This window comes from Cynara cardunculus (assembly GCF_001531365.2).
Source record: "Cynara cardunculus var. scolymus isolate 2C chromosome LG 11, CcrdV1, whole genome shotgun sequence".
NCBI lineage: Eukaryota > Viridiplantae > Streptophyta > Magnoliopsida > Asterales > Asteraceae > Cynara > Cynara cardunculus.
The window spans coordinates 1,269,518-1,290,291 of NC_037538.1; the positions used below are offsets into that span (position 1 = coordinate 1,269,518).

General features: G+C 35.0%; 3 protein-coding genes across 4 annotated transcripts; 1 reads left to right on the forward strand and 2 right to left on the reverse strand.

The window, feature by feature from the left end:
- Positions 1 to 586: 586 nt before the first annotated feature.
- LOC112521988 (protein farnesyltransferase/geranylgeranyltransferase type-1 subunit alpha) lies at positions 587 to 8,387 on the reverse strand. The gene is made up of 5 exons (XM_025131024.1): positions 8,085 to 8,387; positions 6,425 to 6,534; positions 5,233 to 5,353; positions 4,699 to 4,794; positions 587 to 1,176 (listed from the first exon to the last, which is right to left on the reverse strand). Exons 1-5 carry the CDS (start codon positions 8,313 to 8,315, stop codon positions 718 to 720), a joined length of 1,017 nt encoding a protein of 338 aa, XP_024986792.1. The 5' UTR covers positions 8,316 to 8,387; the 3' UTR covers positions 587 to 717.
- A 2,138-nt stretch (positions 8,388 to 10,525) lies between these two features.
- On the reverse strand, positions 10,526 to 15,304 carry LOC112521989 (probable glutathione peroxidase 2). The gene is made up of 7 exons (XM_025131025.1): positions 15,093 to 15,304; positions 14,426 to 14,502; positions 12,111 to 12,172; positions 11,892 to 12,010; positions 11,008 to 11,175; positions 10,862 to 10,911; positions 10,526 to 10,740 (listed from the first exon to the last, which is right to left on the reverse strand). Exons 1-6 carry the CDS (start codon positions 15,234 to 15,236, stop codon positions 10,873 to 10,875), a joined length of 609 nt encoding a protein of 202 aa, XP_024986793.1. The 5' UTR covers positions 15,237 to 15,304; the 3' UTR covers positions 10,526 to 10,740; positions 10,862 to 10,872.
- Positions 15,305 to 18,363: 3,059 nt separating this feature from the next.
- Positions 18,364 to 20,675, forward strand: LOC112520734 (INO80 complex subunit D-like). Of its 2 annotated transcripts, XM_025129250.1 has the most exons (3): positions 18,364 to 18,958; positions 20,060 to 20,341; positions 20,457 to 20,675. In XM_025129250.1, exons 1-2 carry the CDS (start codon positions 18,495 to 18,497, stop codon positions 20,322 to 20,324), a joined length of 729 nt encoding a protein of 242 aa, XP_024985018.1. In that variant the 5' UTR covers positions 18,364 to 18,494; the 3' UTR covers positions 20,325 to 20,341; positions 20,457 to 20,675. The 2 variants fall into 2 exon arrangements, with proteins under 2 accessions (XP_024985018.1, XP_024985017.1); XM_025129249.1 differs by having other exon boundaries at positions 20,060 to 20,675.
- Positions 20,676 to 20,774: the final 99 nt, after the last annotated feature.

The following is a 20,774-nucleotide window of genomic DNA, read 5'->3' on the forward strand; positions in this document are numbered from 1 at the left end:
ATATCTATGAATGACATGGTTTGTGATTGATATAATTATCAAATTCAAAAATACGAAGGAGAATTTGTATAACCCTGTTAGATTATTTTTTACATAACATTATTTAGAAATTGAAGGAGGATATATATATATATATATAGACTTGGGATCATGTGAGACCAAGAGTTTTTCGTAAGACCCATAAGACAAATTCTCAATCATTGGATGAGATCTATAATCTGAACATTCATAATTACAAAATTGTCAAGAGACTTCTCCATAATCACAAAATTATCACCGTGCAACTTTAGACTATTAGATCATTAGCTTATAAAGTTGATCAATGAATATAAATTGGTTTTACGGGTCTCACGAAAAACCTTTGATCTCACGTGAACCCAACTCTATATATATATACACACAAAAACTTAACCTAAACAATCTATGACAAATTTGCTCGTAAAACCACTGAAATAACACTCATAACTCCCGGTCTCGGAAGAAACGCAGCATCCATGGATTTTCCTTCCTTTTACCGCATTTCACTAACTGGTAAAAAACCCCCCGAAGAAACGAGATAGAACTCTGTAGGGTTTGCAAGAACTCGGATAAAACGTATGGAACCTTTCTTCTATCCAAAATAGGTCAGTCAAAAGATTAAAATGGTTTACAATACAACTAGACACCAAAAGTTTTACTTAGATTGAAAAGACATCAAACACTGAAAAACAATCTTCTTCAATGGACACGAAGGTTTCTAACTCCCTCTTCAACTTCAGAATGAAGACTCTTCTTTCTCCATCTCCAGTAATTTACTCTCATCGGATCCACGATCTCCAAAACCGAACAAATGGTTACCGCCATATCTGAATCTTGATCTCTTGATTCTGGAAGTAGAGCTTCAACGGCGTTCTTCAGTTCTTGGTTTGGTTCAAAACCGTTGGAGAGGAGATCCAACAGCAGGCTAAGAGCGAACACACAGTTGGCTTTGGTGGTCAGAACCGTCAGGCAAACGGTTGAGACCCGGCGGTCCATTACAAAAGATGGCATGCTGTTTTTATAGAGACCGCGAAGGTATCTCCATGAACTTTCATTCTCTGGCTTCGTCAGAATGGCTTTTACGGCATAACTAACCTCGGAATCTCGTGTAGCCTCTATACCTCCCAATCCAGGGTGTCTAGTTATCACAAAGTATCTCTGCAAACAGCAAGTAACAAAATTTAGGGGCCGTTTACCAACATAAATTGGGTAAGCGCTAACTACGTAACAATGCAGTTTGGGTAAGTAGTTCGGTCTAGGTAAGCACGGACAGAAAATTGTTGTTTACCAAGTACTCTCCCCTCATAACAAAATAAATGTCCACCATGAAGAAGTCTCGGTTTTAAAAACATGTAATTATTACACTTTTTAATTAACTAAATGACAATTTTACCCTTAATAATGATGAATTTCTTCTGTGCGTATTAAGGGTGGAATTGGATACACTTTTTTTGTAGTTAACAGTTAAGTAGTTATTTTGCGACAGACAAATAGAAATGTGGACATTTATTTTGTGATGGAGAAAGTATTTTATAAAAGTGCTTAACAATAATTTTTTTTGAGTAAGCATCGGCTGACTCGTCAGTGACATATTGGTGTCTGACTCAGTCAATCGGAAGTGTAGATGAACAACATCATCTCTAACCAGGTAAGAGGCTATTATCCAATAAGAGACTTGGGGGTAATTTACTTAACACTTACCGGGTAAGCGCTTACTAATCACTTGGTAACTGTTTACCTTACCAATCGAGCATGGCAAGAACTGAGAATCTTACTCTTACCCGATAAGAGGCATACCAAGTACCAAAGAGTTTTACCCAGTAAGTGAAGGAAAAGACTCTTACCCGGTAAGCGCTTATTGGGTTCAAGACGCTTACCAGCAATCCATTTTGATGGCCGAGAATGTTACACGATAAGGTAAGTGAAGGTGATGTCTCTTGCGGGTAAGCGCTTACCATCTGGTAAACAGCCCCTTAGAGACGGTCAACACTTCAGATGCACAACTTGAAACAGACAACCGAGAACTGGTTACAGTCTGGTTTGCTGGTAGGGACCTACCCATGAACGCAACTACCCAACTTTGGATCTAGAATCGGTGTCTAATGGTTGGTCCCATTTTGCAAAAGTTCCCTACATTAATTCTGTAGCTTGGATGGAACACAGACCACCACAAGTCCAGAGCTTAACCACATGCTAAATTGGGATGTTGGTGATCCACCAAAAGTACATGATACACACAGCACATGGTTGTGTGTAGTTTTCAAGCAAACAAATATATGCAAAGCACATGCCCCTGTTGCAAGGGGAGTTTGATCAATTAATGTCCAATGTGTGACGGAAAAATCGGACCACAAATCTACTGCCTAAATATAGATCTATACATGTGCGCCATCAAATTCAACTTCGTGGTTGTGTAAACATGACTTCATAAAGATTTTCATATCGAACCAATTGTAATTAATAATTGAAGTTCTTCAAGACTCTCGACAGACTGACAATAGGACAACCAATAATGCTTTTAAAAACCAGGAGATCTAGAAATTTACAAAGATCAAATTATATAGCACTATAGGAGGGAACTAGCAAGCCACCAATTAGATCTAGCATCATGAATGATTATATTTGAAGAAAGACGTAAATAATACAAAGAAATGAAGAATATGTTGAATTATGAGTTATGACAGTAGTTTTGGACAAAACTGAACATGTCTATACTGGGTATCAATGGTAGAGACAACAAAATCTTGAAAATGACAAATATATAGACAAAACAGTTCTAGGACCCCCAAGAGCACAAAGAACATTTTGGCCCCATTGATATCCTTATGATCCATCCAAGTATTCACCATTTTCCGACTACATTATTAGGGGCGTATTTATTTCTTTTTTCCAATTAAGACCTGTAGGGATAAAAAATAGTCTAATGACAGGAATTACCATTTTAAAACCATGTCTAGATTAATTGATTAAATGTTGAACGAGAAATTATTGTATGATAAATGTTTTGAATGACCAAAAACATCAATATAGATTTTTTATTGCTTTCTCATCTCTTTATCAATTGTTTAACTTCACATGTTGAATTTGTATTAAAGAAATATGTACATTTTTTTTTTGTTCTTTTATAATTTTCACACTAATCTTTTTGCTTATCACATATAAAATGAGATGGGGAAGACTGAGGTGGTTTGGGCACGTTCATAGGAGACATATATCGGCATTGGTGAGGAGGGTGGAGAACGTCAGGGTTGAAGGTGTGAGGAGGAAGGGTAGGCCGAGGACGACGTGGGACGAGCAACTTAGACAGAACATGGAGGCTTTAGACATTTCAGAAGAAAAGACAGAAGATAGAAGTTCGTGGAGACGCATAGGGTAGAGATTGTGTTTGAGAAATTATGGTTGATGGGAAAAGGGGTGTGGAGATGGATGGGGTTTGGGGGAGGGTTAGAGAGTCATCCCCTACTTCGTCCTTAGTTTAGAGGTATTGTACCCTCTCACGTGCCTGTATTGTCCTTGTGTGCTTTATTATTCTTTCTTCTTATTTTTTCTTTGACTTCCCTAACCCGCTTTCTTAGCATTTATTTATTTTTTCTTTTTCTTCTCTAAAACTTTTGTCCAACTTTTGGAACCAATATTTTCTCGCAAAATCCTATCTCCAAACCTTGTTACAAGTTGAGGATCTTCATGGAAACAAGTTTTTGGAGTATCACATCGGCTAGACTTGGACCATTTCCTCTCAATATATGTTGGAACCTCCTTTCTCTCCTCAATGGCTCTTTGAGAGTGAGGTTCTACATATTTTTACATGGTGTCGGAAGTCGGAACCAAGGCCTACCACTCTTCGGACTCGACACTCTTGGACACCCGTCTAGCCCCAACAGTCTAGGACAATCCATGCACATCTAGCCTTCGATGGAGGGGGAGCGTTGGAGTCCCACATTAGCTAGACTCAGACCATTCCTCCTTGATAGATGTTGGAACCTCCTTTCTATCCTCAAGGGCTCTTTTGAGGAGTAATCTAATTGGGTTCCACATATTCTCAGACAACCTCTAAATAAGGTCTGTGTATATCCTACCCCCCCCCCCCCCCCACAAAACCCCTAGTTTGTGTGGGATTAACCAGTTCATTTGGTTTGGTTTTCACCAGATGATTGATTTAAATCTGAAGTATGACCAAAAAAAACATAGCAAGTACGTACTTTTTGTTCAAATATGACGAAATTTTACAAACCAAAGTTCTCAATATATGTTTAGTCTACAAATTATAACCTTTGACTGATTTATTGACTTATTGAACTTATATAATATTAGATTTAGTTATTACTAAAGATAATAACTAGATGGAAAAATTGGTAGTGTCATATCAAATGGTAAAATTTGAAAAAATGGTGGCTTAATGTGAAACTGACAAAGCTGGTGGCTTAAAAAGTATGCCACTAGCTTATTGACTAAGTAAAAAATAAACATACTTATATGGCTATGCGAATAAGCTGCTCAGACAGTTGAGCCATAAAAAAGAACATCTAGGTTGTATTAGCTTTAAGCACATGCTAAATACACCCAAAAAAAACTACTTGATTTTCTTGCAGTGAAATTAACAAAAGACTAACAAAGGATATCGAAGTCATGGAATGCATGAGGTTAGAAAAAAGATTTCGTGTTGAGGAACTTGATCTATACCTGATTCCAAGCAGAATTGTTGAAGATATCATCTTCCAGAAGTTCATCACAGTAAGCAAGTTCATCTTCCCAGCCTCCAAGAGTTTGAAGAACCCACTGGAGAGAAAGGAATAGATAAAAACTGAATCTCAAAATTCATGTGGGGAACACAAGTATCAAAACTGAAAGCCTTTACACATTGTAGTAAAAATTAATAGCTACAAATCAACTTGTAGGATCGTAGGAGTGATCTATCAAATAAAGTTAAATACTTGTTGCTCTTCTTGTTTTTTTTTTTTTTGAAGTATATAATATTTATATACGGCAAATGCAACAAATAAACTCACACACTCTCCTCACCTATGGTGAGGTTTGAACCCCTGACCTCCTAGAAGGTCAAGGGCTACGATACCGCTAGACCAAAGTCCCTTTGGTTGCTCTTCTTGTTATTGTCGTCGTCATACTGACGGCAAAAGAAAGGATTTGTTGTGGGCAAGTGATAATAGTTCCTTTCTTTCTTTCTTGCATAATCGATTAAAGAGGACTGAAGCATACCTGTCTATGAGACCAAGCATGATAATTTTTAGCATCATTTACGAATATCTTCTTGGTGAATTCAAGTTCTCTACCAGCAGCTTCAGTCCCCAGTTTCTCAGCAACCCACCTCCTGTGGTGCCTATACTAAGAATATTTTTAATCATCATTTACTTACTCTAATTCTACTGCAAGAGAGTACTCTTAGACGATGATCTACAATCAAAATAATTATAAGGTAAAAGTAAAAAGTATAGAGGTAACAAGTAAGCAATTGCCTGGTATAAATTCTATCACCAACGGTGATAACGAATTTGGTTAATAAGAATGATAATAAATTCTACTGTTAACTTTCTAGCAGCCAAGTTACATAAAAGATACAATAAATCTTCCAGTGTAGGAAAGTAGTGATTGTCACACCCCTTGCAGTTATACTCGTTTTCTTCCTATAAGAAGGGGTATGATTTCATGCATAAGCATATTTCAACTCAACTCAGACCTGCACACACAGAGAGGAGAAGATAATGCGAGCATTATTCAGTTTCATCATTACTATATTTTGTTACTATTTGAAACAAAGCATCTTCATCCTCGCATATTTAATCGTCTCTATCGCTTTATCCATAAATGAAAAGAGTTTATCGATCTCCTCGGTCATCTTTGCCATCTCAGGTTAAGAAATCTGCTAAGACATTTTTATCAGATTTTATAATTTCTATATCAAAACTGGGCTTGCCATCTAATCAATCTTTTATACGCGGGTTTTGAAGGTAAATTATTCCTGATAAATGCCTTTACCTGGGTATTATCGGCTCTTTGTAAAAAGTTTTTGGGTGATAGAAAGTAAAAAAAGATTGACAACTTTTTACTACAACAAATAATTCTATTTCATTTATAGAATATGTTGTTTGGGTGTCCATAAATGTACCAGAATAATATCTGCAAATACTTTCTCCAATTTTTCTTGTTCTGAATAATTTATTTTCTTAAGAACTCCACTCCAATAATTTTCAGAAGCATCAAATGATAATTGCTATTAAGGATTTATTTCAAGAAACTTCATTTAACTTTCAAAAAAATTCTCAGAGACTCTGAATCATGCTAAGAGAACATCAAAAATTTGATCTATTTATACGAAGATTATCCATCATGTTTTCATCCTCAAGTTAGCACACAAAAGAAACCTGAATTGTTTAATTGGACACTGCCTCACCATAGCTGATAGTTCTTTGAGTTTTTGCTAGCAAGATGCTCAACAAATTCTAATTCGTCATGCAAGTCAGCATTGAGAGCCTCGAGTATTAATCGTCTGAATTGCCACACCTGTGAAGGACAAAAGTAAATCATCTTTAAACAAAAGATACTTCATGTGATAAGTATCTGACTTGGCGTCACCATCAAAACGATATGGTTTAGGTTGCCAAACAAGATGGTTGTAGTATGCTCTTTACAAGCTAATTTAAACAAAACAGGAACAACATGCTATCTGAAGATACAGATTCAGACGGAATTAGCCGTGTCTCTTGACTCTCTTCAATATTATTGGCTGAAGAAATTGGACTGACCAGGTTTACGAGCACCAACTAGCAATTTCTAAATTCTTTCTATGGTCATTGCTGATGCTATATACGTTGTAAAATAGTGACTATGATAAAGTATCAAACAGGCCCAGACAAAGTTGTACTTTTTTTGCATCATTATTTTAATACCTGCATTCAGCTAATCTAGCATGGGAATAAAGCTGACCTTGAAATTTACACATTTAATTTGATATTTGAATGACAACTGGTTCCTGCTCAATGTTCCTCAACCTTCTGATGGGCTGGATAATATCATGACCATTTAAAGCTGTATTTTATCTCTGTCAATGATATAGGAGAGCATATTTGTAATAGTGACAATAAAGTCGATTCAGATATCATGCAACTTATGTTCTTAACTAGTTTAAATGAATATAATTAGAAAAAAGAACTGGAAGAGTCATATTGTATGAACCTGATAAGGTTGACCTAAAAAACTAAATATTTAGCATAGCCAAAACATCTTTGCTGACACAAAATCCTTCGCATACCTCCCACTTCCAGTTAGGTGGTTCAGTACTTCTTCCTTTAACCTTTTGCTATTGGCGTACAATTCCTATACATATGTACGCACCTACATATATTCTCTTCCTCTTCACTCACACACATACACCTCCCCTACTATTTAGCTTGCTAAGGTCACAACGAGGTCAGTTGAGGTCCACCAAAAGGGAACTAACTGCAACCAGTCAGGAGCTCCTCATCCTGTGGGACATTTTGAGAAGTACCACCCATGTCAATACAAGACACTTAGCATAATTATCAAAATCTTACTTACATTTTATTGCCAATCTTGCTTCCACTATGTTCCCACTTCCTGTGTTGCTTAAATTCTGATTTTCCTATTAAGAATTCCTTTCCTATTGTTATAACCATGTCATAAATTTTTCGAACCCCCAAATCCCCAATTACTTCTCTCTTCCCAAACCAGTACATTGGCATAAAAAGCTAAAGCTCAAATTGAGTGATCCAATTTCGGTGTGGTTTCCAGATTCAGAAACAAAGAAAGCCTATTTTTTTGGCCGCCATCAAAGTTATCTACGTTAAGACAATCAAAAGTTTAAACCGATCCACGCAAAAGCCATAAGTGACTGAACTCCAATACTTTTGATCAATGAAAACAGTTAAATTCACTAAATTGACAAGTGAAGTAGGATCAAATATACAATTTATAGTTTAGATTAGTTTGCGGTCAACTTCGCAACAAATTGAACTTCAACTATCATTACTATACCTAAATAAAAAGGTTACACTAAATCATATAAACACATAGGGATAGAAAACATTTATTACAGTGTAATTTCCAGCGTTGAAGTGAATTGCTTCGGCGGTAAGTTGAAGAGCGCGATGAGATCGCTCATCGGCCAAATATACAGCTCGGACGTACCCCATGGTCTCGGCGAACTCTTTGGAGTACGAAATAGGCACAACGGGGTTAGGACCATCATCTTGCGGTACCGGAGTGACGTCGGACCATTCCGGTCTCTGACTCAATGGTATCCTATCATCCTCATCTGAATCCATTCCGTCTACTCCGATGATTCTCCGATCCGGCGATCCCCCTCTCTCTCTAGAAGTCGAAAAGTCCTGCTTTTATTCTCTGCGCTTCTCACTTCTCCCCTTTACCATAAGAATTTAGAGTAAATTACGATTTTCGTCCCTGATTTTTGTTAATAGTTTCGATTTTTATCCCTGTGGTTTAAAAACTATGATTTTCGTCTTTATAATTTACAATTTATTGTTGTTTCAACCCTTATGTTTTATAATTATTTACTTTTTCGGTCCTTTATACTTTAAAGGTATGAATTACAAACAATAATGACAAAAATCATAATTTCTAAACCATAAGAACAAAAATTACAACTTTTAACAAACCACATGGACTGAAAACGTAATTTAGTCGAGAATTTAGAATAAGTGGATTACGGTTTTGGTCCCAATGTTTGGTGAGAGTTACGAAATTCATCCCTAAACTTTATTTATTTGCAGAAGATGCCTCAATATTTATATTTGTTTCAAAATTGATCCCTTGTACTAACAATCGTCCATTTCTCGGTTAAGCTTGATGGCAAAATGATCCATTTACCCTTTTTTTTCCCTCCATTTTAATTATTTATTTCTACAACTTTTATCTTTTTCAACCTTCGAGTCAACAAGAACCTTGACGATTCAAAAACCTAAATTAAATTCATTCAATAACATCAGCAACAAAGCAAAGACTTGGGCATGACATAGTCATGAACCCAAGTTCGAGCCCTAGGAGGAGAGTGTTGGCGACATTTAAGTGGGGCCATGTTTAGCCTCCAAAATTGCCGGGGATTAGTAGGGCTTTGGCCCGGACACCCTTACAAAAAAAAACAAAGCAATTTAAAATCAGGAAAACCATCATCAACAATAATTTATTATAATTTGTTTTTTGTAAATTCAGAGATTAAGGGGCCGTATAGCAAATGTTTATCGGGTAAGTGTTTATCTAGTTACATTACCTTATCGGATGAGTATAGCAAAAACCAATAGTGTTACCCGATAAGAGCGAGGCAACGACCGAGAGTCTTACCCAGTGAGTGAAGGCAAATGTTCTTACCACGGTTAACGCTCACCGGGTAAATTGTTGCATATATTGTCGTTTTTGTTGACTAAAATCTTACCCAGGAAGTAAATGATAGTGTTGAATTTTATCGATATGTGCTTACCAGATAAACATTTTGTAAACAACCCTTAAGTTCATAATTTGCATCAAACCATTGGGACCAAAATGTTAACATTTTATAAACAAAAGGAATTATTTTCATATTAATTTTCATTTTTAGTAAAATGATCTTTTTATATAAAATTAGACCATGCTTTAGCTTCATCTCTTTCATTAACAAATATCAATATAACTGATCACAGACGATCCTTGTATTATGAGTATGACTGCAAAAACCAGGGGCGGGCCCATAAAGACACTCGTTCAACCGATTTCTGTAAGTAAAAATTTGTTTGTGGTATGAAAGGTATATAAGCTGAACTTTGAGGAGTGCTTTGGGAATCGGGATATGAAAAAAAAAATCAAAAAATATCAATCAAAAAACCGAAAAAATCCTCTCAAAATTAATCAAAAAACCCAAAAAGGGTCTTTCTGAATCAACAAAAAGGATCTTAAAATATCCATCGAAACGGTGGAATTCAGCTAAAACACATCAGATACTTTGTAAACGTTTGATCTATCTTAAATGTCTAGCTGCTCGACGTAAATCATGGGTCTTACCACCAAGGCAGACCTCATTGGGAATTATGAGTCTCTAAAGGGTATTCATAGCATTTTATCCATCCAACTAATGCGAGCTCAAACTATAACTTAGGGGTTATTTGATTGGTTTTCCATTGAATCTTATATGGATAAATCTATCTGAATGGATTGGAAGGGGTTTTGTTTGGGAGAGTTTTTTTTTTTCATGGATAGAAGGAATGCATTCTTTTAATTGATAGAGGATGTTTAGAAACATCTGGCTCTCCGCATAAAGCTCCCCCTCAAGAACCTTATCGAATAAGTTACTTTCTATATCATTAAGTCACCACCAAATAGTCATATTTAACCGAATAAACTACGAGTCTCAATAAGCTCGTTAAGTTGTTGACAACTATAGCTTTAATAAATTCAATACACATGGGTAGGGTAGGGTAGGGTAGGGTAGGGTAGGGTAGGGCAGGGCAGGGTAAGGTGGGGGACCCTTTTTAAAGTTAAAAATGGTGAAAAACATAAAGGGAATTAAATTTAATACATTATTGCTTCCAAGTTCCAAGTACAAGAGTAAGTAAAGAGCATGACTTATTTCACAAGTACAAACCTGTAACCACCATACAGACACATCCATTGGACCTTATTTTAACCATACACCAAACCACTTAACCACCATAGCCACAACAAATTTCAAGCTTATATTCCCAAATGCTCATCATTTGTGTTCTGCAAAAAAAACCCATCAAATTGACCATATTATACATGCATTCAGCCCAAAAAGATTGCATAAAACTTCATAAATTTAACTGCTTTTGAGATCTTTATTTGTTGGCAAGAAACAACACACCTTTTTCTTTCTCAAGAAGATGATGATTGTAGCAGATTTTGAATGTCTTTCTGTTTAGAGTTAAAAAAAAAAGCAATTCAAGAAGTTAGTAACCGATGATCTTAAAAACCAAAATGGAAATATGTGCGGTTTTTCTTTACGCTAACCTCGATTTCAAGAGGTGGGGTCCGAGGGCCATATCTTTCGATAACCTTCCCTTCTTTGTTCACCAAGAACTTGGTGAAGTTCCATTTGATGCCATCAACCAAGAAACCACCTTTCTCTGATTTTAAGAACTTGTAGAGGGGTGCTGCATTGTTTCCGTTTACTTCAATCTGCAACAACGCAAGAACGTTTTACCTTAAAATTTATGAATTCCACCCTCTGGGTAAGGTTCAGGGGAAAACCGCAAAAATATATGAGGAACACCCTGATAACCATTCGTCTCCACAGTATCATGTTTATACAAGTAATTTGTAAATAATTTGTCCGGTATGCACATGTGCATAAAAAACAAGAAACAACATCAATTACTTATATGCACATGTGCATATCGTGGATAAATGGTTACCAAGATGTTTCATCAGTTTTTCAATTTTTGGGGGTATTCTCTGAACCTCTATCCAATACAAAATTGCAACAATTTTTGGCAATTTTGAAGCTAAAATTACCTATAGTTGCCCCCAAGTCATTGTTAGTTTTCATTCCTATAGGAAAATAGAAAACTTCACTACTTTTTCATGATGAAAGGGTATTTTAGGCATTTGATAAATAGTTAGAGATCTTCCATCACCACATATACAAACTCAAATTCCTTTTTGGGTAACCGTGGGTTCAACTAATCCTATGGATCCCAAAAGATAACAGTCAGCAAAATCCCCAGTAGCCTTGACGAGACTCGAACTATAGCCTCAACGCCTAGCATTTATTTTCTACAAAATTAAATAGACTTAGATCAAGCCATCAAAGATAGCCTCACAAAATGTGGACCACGGGGCCATGAGGTCCCCGCCAATAAACCTTTTTTTTAGATCAAGCCATCAAAGATTACCTTATCAAATATTGGGAACTCCGCTTTGAAATTCGTGCATACCGTCTCCTGAATTTCTTCATTTGTTCCCGGTTCTTGCCAAAGAAATTGGTTGCAAGGAAAAGCCAAGATTTCAAAATCTGCACACAAAATGAAAGCCAAATAATCAGAACCATGAAACCCTTAAATAAGTAAAAAGTAAATATAAATCGATTTCATGCACGATATTATAAAACGCACCTTGATTTTTGTATTTTTGGTATAATATGTTCAATTCTTTGTAGTTTGACTCTGTTAATCCACTGTTGAAATAGCCAAAATGATAGTATGTTATAAGCATCATATAATATACGATCATGAGCTGCTACTCAAACCAACACGCGAGTTTTATAGACCAAATCGACAAACAGAAATGCTGCTAATTGAGCCTAGTCTCCACTCTTTCTCATAATTACAGTTGACTTTTGAATTTTGAAATTTATAAGTCAACCTTAGACTTTCCAAATTCTAAATTAGCATTAGTTTTTTTTTTATATATTTGAGTCCAAATCTGTTTCGCAGCATAACGCTTTTTATAGATTAACACACTTATCACATCTTTCTCTATTACAAGAACAAATTTTATTGATTTTGAAGTTAAAAGTCAATCCATTTTGACCCTTAAAGGTCAAAACCGGACTCTAATCATGAGACACAAGCGAGGGTATAGAAGAAAAGGGGGAAATTGTCTAAAATAGCTATTCCGGACTCCACAATTCATTTTATAGCAACTTTTCTACTCAATCTACCAAAATAGCCAAGATTTCTTAAAGCAACAACTTTAGCAATTGGGAAATCTAATTTTTATGAATTTAATATTCATAAATTAACTTTTTAGCAAGTTGCTAAAGTGCTACTTTTGAAAAGCTAACATGGCTAGTAGCAATTTAGCAAGTTGGGTAACTAGCACTTTAACACTTCTGCAAGTCATTTCACAAGTAGTACTTTAGCAACTTGTGAAATTGCTACTTTAAGAATATTATATTCATAAAAAGTGGATTTTGCAAGTTGCTAAAGTGCTACTTCCGAAATCTCGGATATTTCGGTCAGTTATGTGAAAAAAGGGCTACAAAGTGAAATGGGGGGTCAAAAAAATAGCTATTTTGGGCAATTTCCCGGAGAAAAAGTATTGATGACCCATCTTTCACATTCAAATCTGACATACGATTCTTTAACGTTTTCTATATCCAAAACATGATTTAATGTGTTATCGACTTCTTCTATGATTTCAGAACCAAAAGATTACTTATTTACCATTCAAAAAGTCAAAAATGTGGACTCTTTTAAAATGAAGGTTGTGATAATAATAGTCTTGCAGCTGCCGTACATAATAAATAAACCAAGTGATATTGATACTTTCAACCACCAACTGTTTGTTTCAATTGTATACATCAATGAGGAACATGACAACAATAAATGATGAAGAAACTGATGAAAGATATTGAAGTTGTTTATTCAATAGCTACTCAAAATTCTATTTATTTTCAATTTCTTTCTTTTTTGGAAGGGTATCCAAGGCTATGCACTAATCCTGGCAAAGTCGACTGTAAGACATCAACTCAGATAAACTCAGCGGACGCCTGGAATCGAACCCAAGGCAGATGGGATATTCCACCACATCCCCTCGGCCTCAATCGCTGTGCCACAACCCTTGTGGTTATTTTTCAATATCTTTTGCAGGTTCTATCATTCATAAATCGAAAGAAAATTGTAATGCATAAACTTATCACCTAAATCAAGAATTGCTATACAAAGACTATGAATCATCAATCAAATTGAATCGAAATATGCTTCAACTATTTGTTGACTAATTTACATCCTTTTTGAACCATCAGAGCATCTCCAACAGCTATGCTATAATTTTTCTAAAATAGAGTATAAAAAAGTTAAAATCTCTAAAAGACATTTAACTCCAACAGCTACTCTATTTTTTAGTTATATTACTAAAATATTTAGTGCTTTGATAAAACTTAAACACTTAATTTTAATGCCTCCTACTGGTGAGAAAGAATTAAATATTATTTCTCTCTTAATATGGAATTTTAGAGATTTCTCTCCGAATTTGGAGATTTCTCGCATCTCTCTTTTTTTCTCTATTTTAGCATATGGTATAGCATAGCTGTTGGAGCAAAAATATACCTTAAATCTCCAGGATCTCTATTTTAGCATAGCTGTTGGAGATGCTCTGATATGTGACTTTCCACAAGATTCTTATGAGGGCAATTCAATAATCATCCTAGTGATTCTAAACCGAAATATGTACCGTATTACACAACACAAAAAGGGTTTCTCTTTAATGGCTACTAGCAAGTTTCAAATCAATGAACTCTACAATACCCGCAAACATAGTTCACAATAACATGGTCAAGTATATTTTCTAGAATCGTCTGCAAATAACGGATTCTTCCAATGTATCATTTTAGGGTCCAAGGGAATTCATAGGTTTTTGTTCAGCATTCAAAGCATAACAGAGAATTGAGCTAATTTGAAGCATAATGGAAGTTACATATATATACCATTTTGATGCAACATTGACGATCAAAAGAACCTTCCCCTTGTAAGAGCTCAAGGGCACTTCGTTTCCGCGGATATCCTGAATCATAGATTTCATCACAAACTTTAAATGCAACCCATAAAATTTAATAACAAATTGCATCAAAATATATCAAAGGGGGAAACAGAGGGATAAATTTTGACTTTATAGAGTTCAAATCTGGTGATTTCGAGTTCAAAATTGATTTGGATCTTGTAATTGAACTAAGGGTCCGTTTGTTGGGAGCTTAAAGAGACTCTAAGCTTATTCAGTCAGCTATACATATCTATTTAGTAGTGGCTTAATGATATCGAAAGTGGCTTATTACAAACCCTGCTAAACAAAAACTTCTAGATCTATGTAGACAGATTAATCCAACCAAATAGCCTCTAAACCTAACTGCATTGATAGATGACGCCTGTTATAGAGTTCAAACCTATTATCATATACTCTTCAAATCGAAAGGAATTCGTCTTCAATTTTCAAGTTGAAATTTAGTTGGTCTGAACTTCGTAACCAAAAGAATAACGAATTGTTCGAAGTTGGTAGAGAAGATGGAAAAACATTAAACACCCAAAATCAAAAATCGTAAATTGAGAACAATCCATATGGAGGATCTTCAGATTCTGATAGTGAATCGGATTGATTACCTTAACTGTGAAGTCGTGAACGGATTTGGAGATTTCTTGCGCCATGTTTAAAGTGAGGGGAGAAGATGGGTGTCTGTAAAACAAGAAGAAGGCGAGACCAACGAGAAGAAAAGGCGTCAAATTCGCGACTGTCGTAGACGCCATTGATGGTGAGATGGCGTGCGCTCTTTTATAGACAAAAAGTTCATATAATTCGATTGATAAGTCTACTCGTGTGGGCGTTTCCATATAATATATCGTTTTACAATATATATGTATATAAATAGTGAAAAATAATTTATAAATTGCATGAAAAAATAATGTATTTTAATTTGATTTTTATTTTAATTGATATATTTTTAAAAAAATTATTTTTGTATTTAAGATGTAAAATTTTTAATATTTAAGTATCCGGATAACCGGTTGAAGCATGCAATGTAATTTTTTTTGTTAAAATAATGTAAAATAACCGATTTTTGAAAGTATAATGGTTTAATTATTAAAAAAATGTTCAGGGATTTAGCTAATCAAAAAAAGAAAGTTTAATGATTTTTTCATTCAAAAAAATGTTTAATGATTTTTCATTCAAAAAAAATAGTTCAAAAACTTAATCATTTAAAATGAAAAAGTTTAATAGTTTTTTTATTAAAAAATTGTTTAGAGACTAAACCATTCAAATTCAAAAAGTTGGTTGATTTTTTTTTTCTATATAAATAAAACAAAATATTTTTTTAACTCTTAGGTTAATGATTGTTTATGGGAGAGTTTCTAATATTTATAATTACTATAATGATACTTGTGTAAAGTAGTGAGATACATCTTGATTTTAATATTTTATTTTATTCTTTATCTCAGTCGATGTTATAATATGGTCTTATGTGATTTTGAAAAAGTGATAATGTTTTTATTTTTCAATAAAATATAAATTTGAAAATATCATAAAAATTTGACAAAAATATATCAAACTTAGTATTATTAGTATCAAATTAACTATTTAAAATTATTCATTTTTTGTGTAATTTTTTAATTCATTTTTTTATTATAATTTAATTTAGGTTCAACAACGAAGTAATTTATATTTGGTTTAATAATATAATTTTCTTATAAATATAATAATTAATTATTTTGTTAGAACTCGATAATTATCTTAATTATATATTAGATTTTTTATATTTTAAAATGAAATGTTTATCCTTCATTTGATTATGTTTATCCGTAGTTAGTTACACGAATTCAAATATGAAGAATTAATAAGTCGTACTTATGCATAATTTACTTGTAATCTTGAATTTTAAGTAATATGCATCAATATACAGTACTTCGTGCATAAAAAATAGTTTTAAGAGTTTTTGTCACATGCTTTATAATATAGTATAGATACATCGATTTAAATAAAAATATTAAATACCGTAAAACGTTAAATAGTTTATGTGTAAATAAACCAAAAGAATTTATTTAAAGATATATATGTTACTCTGTATAAATCGTTGTACTTGGTATAGTCTTTATAACGTCTCGGTATCTTTGTTGGCTAAGGTTAGTTTCGTCCAACCAAAATTTGATCATGCTTAACTCGTGTTATTTATTTATATATCAAACTTTTTGTCTTCTTATAGTTGGATCTCCAAAAGCTCTATTTGGCCCTGTCATTCTATGAGTCTCTTTCCTTTTGCGTAAGGGGCATGATGACTTGACGTCATACTCGCTTCCCTCTGGCACGAAGTTACCACCAGTATGCGACTGATGCACGATTTTTTCGGGATTGGAGGAATTGTCTCATACGGTGTATTTTCCATGTTCATAGGAGTGCATCTATGTTTCTGCTTTACGGGAGTGAAATAGAAAATGAAGTCGGAAGCTCCCAAGTAGTGGTAGGAGCCACTTTTTAGTTATTCGGAGAACCCAAGTACTCTCTTTCGGACTCTGGAAATGACTCTCTATGGAATATATGACAAAAGTGGAGTGTTGGGAGTATTTCTACTGATCGGTCATGTCAAGATTCGTTGCTAGTGACCCTGATTCAACTTAATTCTTATTTGAACAAGTAAAAGTTTCGTCCAAAATGGTAATGGGCTTAGGTTATGAACTTATAATCTATAACATGATGATCGAGTCAATTATTGATAGAGAATCAAAGTGGATTTTCCAATAAATTACGAAATGCTATAATTTCGTGTGGAGGTAAAAAGCCCACGGGTTGTGAACTTCTTTTCCCGGAGAAGAAGCAATGACGGTATCTGAGGAATAAGTATCAGTTAATTTTGTGCCAACAGCTGTGGTAATACAAAGGATGCAAGTGTTATCTGAAATGATTGGAAGTAAAGCATCTGTAGGTAGTCTTTTAAGTGTATGCATTATTAGGCCAACATGTGTATGGGAATTAATTGATATGCTATTTGACGTCGGTTTCTGAAGTAGGGGGTATACACCACTATTCGAGCATCCTCCTGCATCGATCTTATAATTATAATTGCGTGTATTGGGAGGGGGGGTCATGATGCCCTAGAGACAGATGGATGGTATCCGGATTCAGATATGATACTTTATTATGGATTTTCACCTTCTTATCGATATGACAATTCAGCGGGGATATAATCATTCTATGTAAGTCATCAGTATTATGCCTTTAAGTCGAGAAACCTTTTTTTTACACATATATATACACTATTTCTAAATAATTTAAGTAAATGGAGCGTATTTTAAAACACAGATACAAGCAAGACGTTTACAACAATTGAAATTGATATGTTTTTTTTTTTTTTTTTTGAAATGGGTATCCGAGCCAATGCTCGACTAATCCCAGGCACATCCAGGGCTAAAGCATGCCCCTTTAGTAAATGTCGCACATGATGTGTGAAGAGGGGTTCGAGCCTGGGTTCAGCGCTATGAACTGCCCAGGCACTAACCACTCCACCACAACACTGAACCATCACGAACATAATCATAAAAGTTCTCAAACATAACTGAACCACACTAATTGGTTATTTAAAACAACTTATATTTTTGTTTATAAAAGTATTTATCAACTTATCATAAGTTATAAGGGTTTAACTTCTTCAAAAACTCTTTATTACCGGTTTGAAACCTGTATAAGTTGTTTATCCAAACACTTAAAAATGTTTATTATCGATATCATACCAGAATAAATCAATAAATTATTTTTATAAGCAATCTCAAAAACCCTTTAATTTTCCGGTAACAAATTATTAAACAAGTGACACAACTAAACTAATATTAAAATTTATGTTAACGGCTATTAAAGCGAGAAAGTCGAAACCACCACCTCACTCTTTCGCGGGCAGCTTTCTCTACAATGGCTTCCACATACACACCGCCACCAAAACCCTAACAACTCCGCCGCCGGCATCGACTACGGTGAGAAACGAGCACGTCACTCTTCTGTGGACACCGTCTCACTCCACAATGGCTTCACCATCCACAAACCCTAGCAATTCTCCCACCGGCATGAAACCTGCGCCGGAGGACGAGTACCTCTCCAATTGTACTCACCTATCTCGTCAACAAATCATCAGGCGACGGTCCTACAACATGAAACAGCTTGCTAAGTGTTACCGCCACCATTACTGGGGATTAATGGAGGAACTTAGGGTTCGGTACAGGGAGTATGTATGGAAATTCGGTATGAGTCCGTTCCAAGAGGAGCATAATGAAGAGGAGAAAGTTAATGTTAAAGAGGAGCAGGTTACGGACGGAATTGATGAAGCGATCGGCGCAGCGGGCAATGGAAATGGCAGCAACAATAGTTTGTTGTGTGTTTTCCATGGGTGTAAACTGAAGGCCATGACTTTGACCAATTTTTGTCAGTTACATATTCTATCGGATCCGAAGCAACAGCTATATAAGCCATGCGACTATGTCATCAAGAGGTTCGCACCCTTCTGTTACACACACTCATGATCAAATTCACAATTACTCAAAAAAATTAGGTTATCGGATTTTTGATGTACATAAGATTTATTTCTTGATCGTCATTTATGAAGATTGATTAATTTTTGCATATATGTTATGTATGAACCTTTTTGTATTGATCTGTTGGCTTTAGAGAACTTTTGTGATCCCATAAACCAACTACAATTGCCCCATTTCGACTTAGCTAGATGATGAATGGGAAGTAGGGTACAAATATGCTCCTAGATATTACTTCAGCGAAAATTAAAATTTTGCTCAATCGGCATCAAGGGATGCAATTTTTATCCTCTAATGTTGTATGAATCTTTAATTGGTTATATAGTCTATAGGTGCAGGGCCATTAGTTTTCCTTTTAACATACTTATAAATGTTTAATTCTGTCTGGGAAGCCTGGATTACACCTGTTTTTCAAATTTATGAAGCATTTGGCTGTTGTCAATGCTTTTGCTCATCTCTAGATGCCTTTCTTTTTGTTAAGATTGAAATTTTTGAATTTTGAATTATGAGCACCTTTCTCTGATTCCATCAAAAGAGGTTTGGTTCATTTCTGAACTTTGTTTTGTTATTTTGGCACCCATTAGAGCATGAATATAAGATAACTTCTTTGGCTATTTCCGTGTACACTATGTAGGTATAATTGCATGGGATCGGTCTGTTTATTTAGAAATATACAACCTTGTAACTATGTTCTTTGTTTCTTGTTTAAGACCTTATTGAACTTCTTTACATGAAATCCACAAGTCACTTTTTTAATTGCGAGGGACAGGTTTGGCAAAAACTCTGCTTTTTGCATAAAGCTTCCCCCCTAAAAGCTTACTGAAGAAGCCACTTTCTATATCGTTAAACCACTACCAAACAGTCATGTATAGCTGACCAAATAAGTTGTGAGGCCCATTAAGCTTATTAAGCCGCTAACAAACAGACCCTAACTCGGGTACTGCTGGGCCAGTGACCCTTTGGGTTATCTTTATCTATTTGTAGGTATGGTAAATTGGTAATCCTTTATCTTGATCAATTACCATTCTAACAAGGGTTACCTTTTCTTTCTTTCCGTTTAGTGCACAGACAGGACCAATAACCTGTGGGAAGCCCATACTGCGCTCAATTGTCCCTTGTCTCTGCCACCTTCACTTCCAGAAAGCTCAGCAACATGTCAGCCGTGCCTTAAAGAAGGCTGGTCTAAACATCGTTAATACAAATAAGGTTGTACCAAAGTTCCATGTTGTAGTGACGGAATACGTTCGCATAATTCAGGACAGAAGGAAGAATGCTTCAAGGGCAAATAGGAAAAACGTCATGCCTAAGCTTGAAATCGATAACTAACTCCCTCTTACCTGCAGGTAGTACAATCTGTCCACAAGGGCACTATCACTTTTGCAGTATTTTGTACAAAGTTTAAAGCAGAATCAACCATAGTTCTAAATCAATGTATTGGTGGGTGATTTTGCATTTCAGAAGTTTAGGAACAAGGAGATGAAGGTTGCCAATTTGAGGAAAAAAGAAAGTAGTAGTATATAAGAGGTTTAACTCCACCGTGCATATGTATTCGGTTTCGTATGTTTTTTTGATTGTGTATCTAATAGTTAGGGTAGGAATTGTAAAGGGAATGTTTGGTTAGAGGTTGTAAGCCATAATTAACGGGAATGATGTTAAAAGAAACTGTTTGGTTTTAGAGAATATAATGGGTCAATTCTCCTAGAAGCCCAAAATTTTCATTCTAGGCTAAACCTAGAGGAATGGAAATTCATTCCCATTTTCATTCCCCTACCTGAA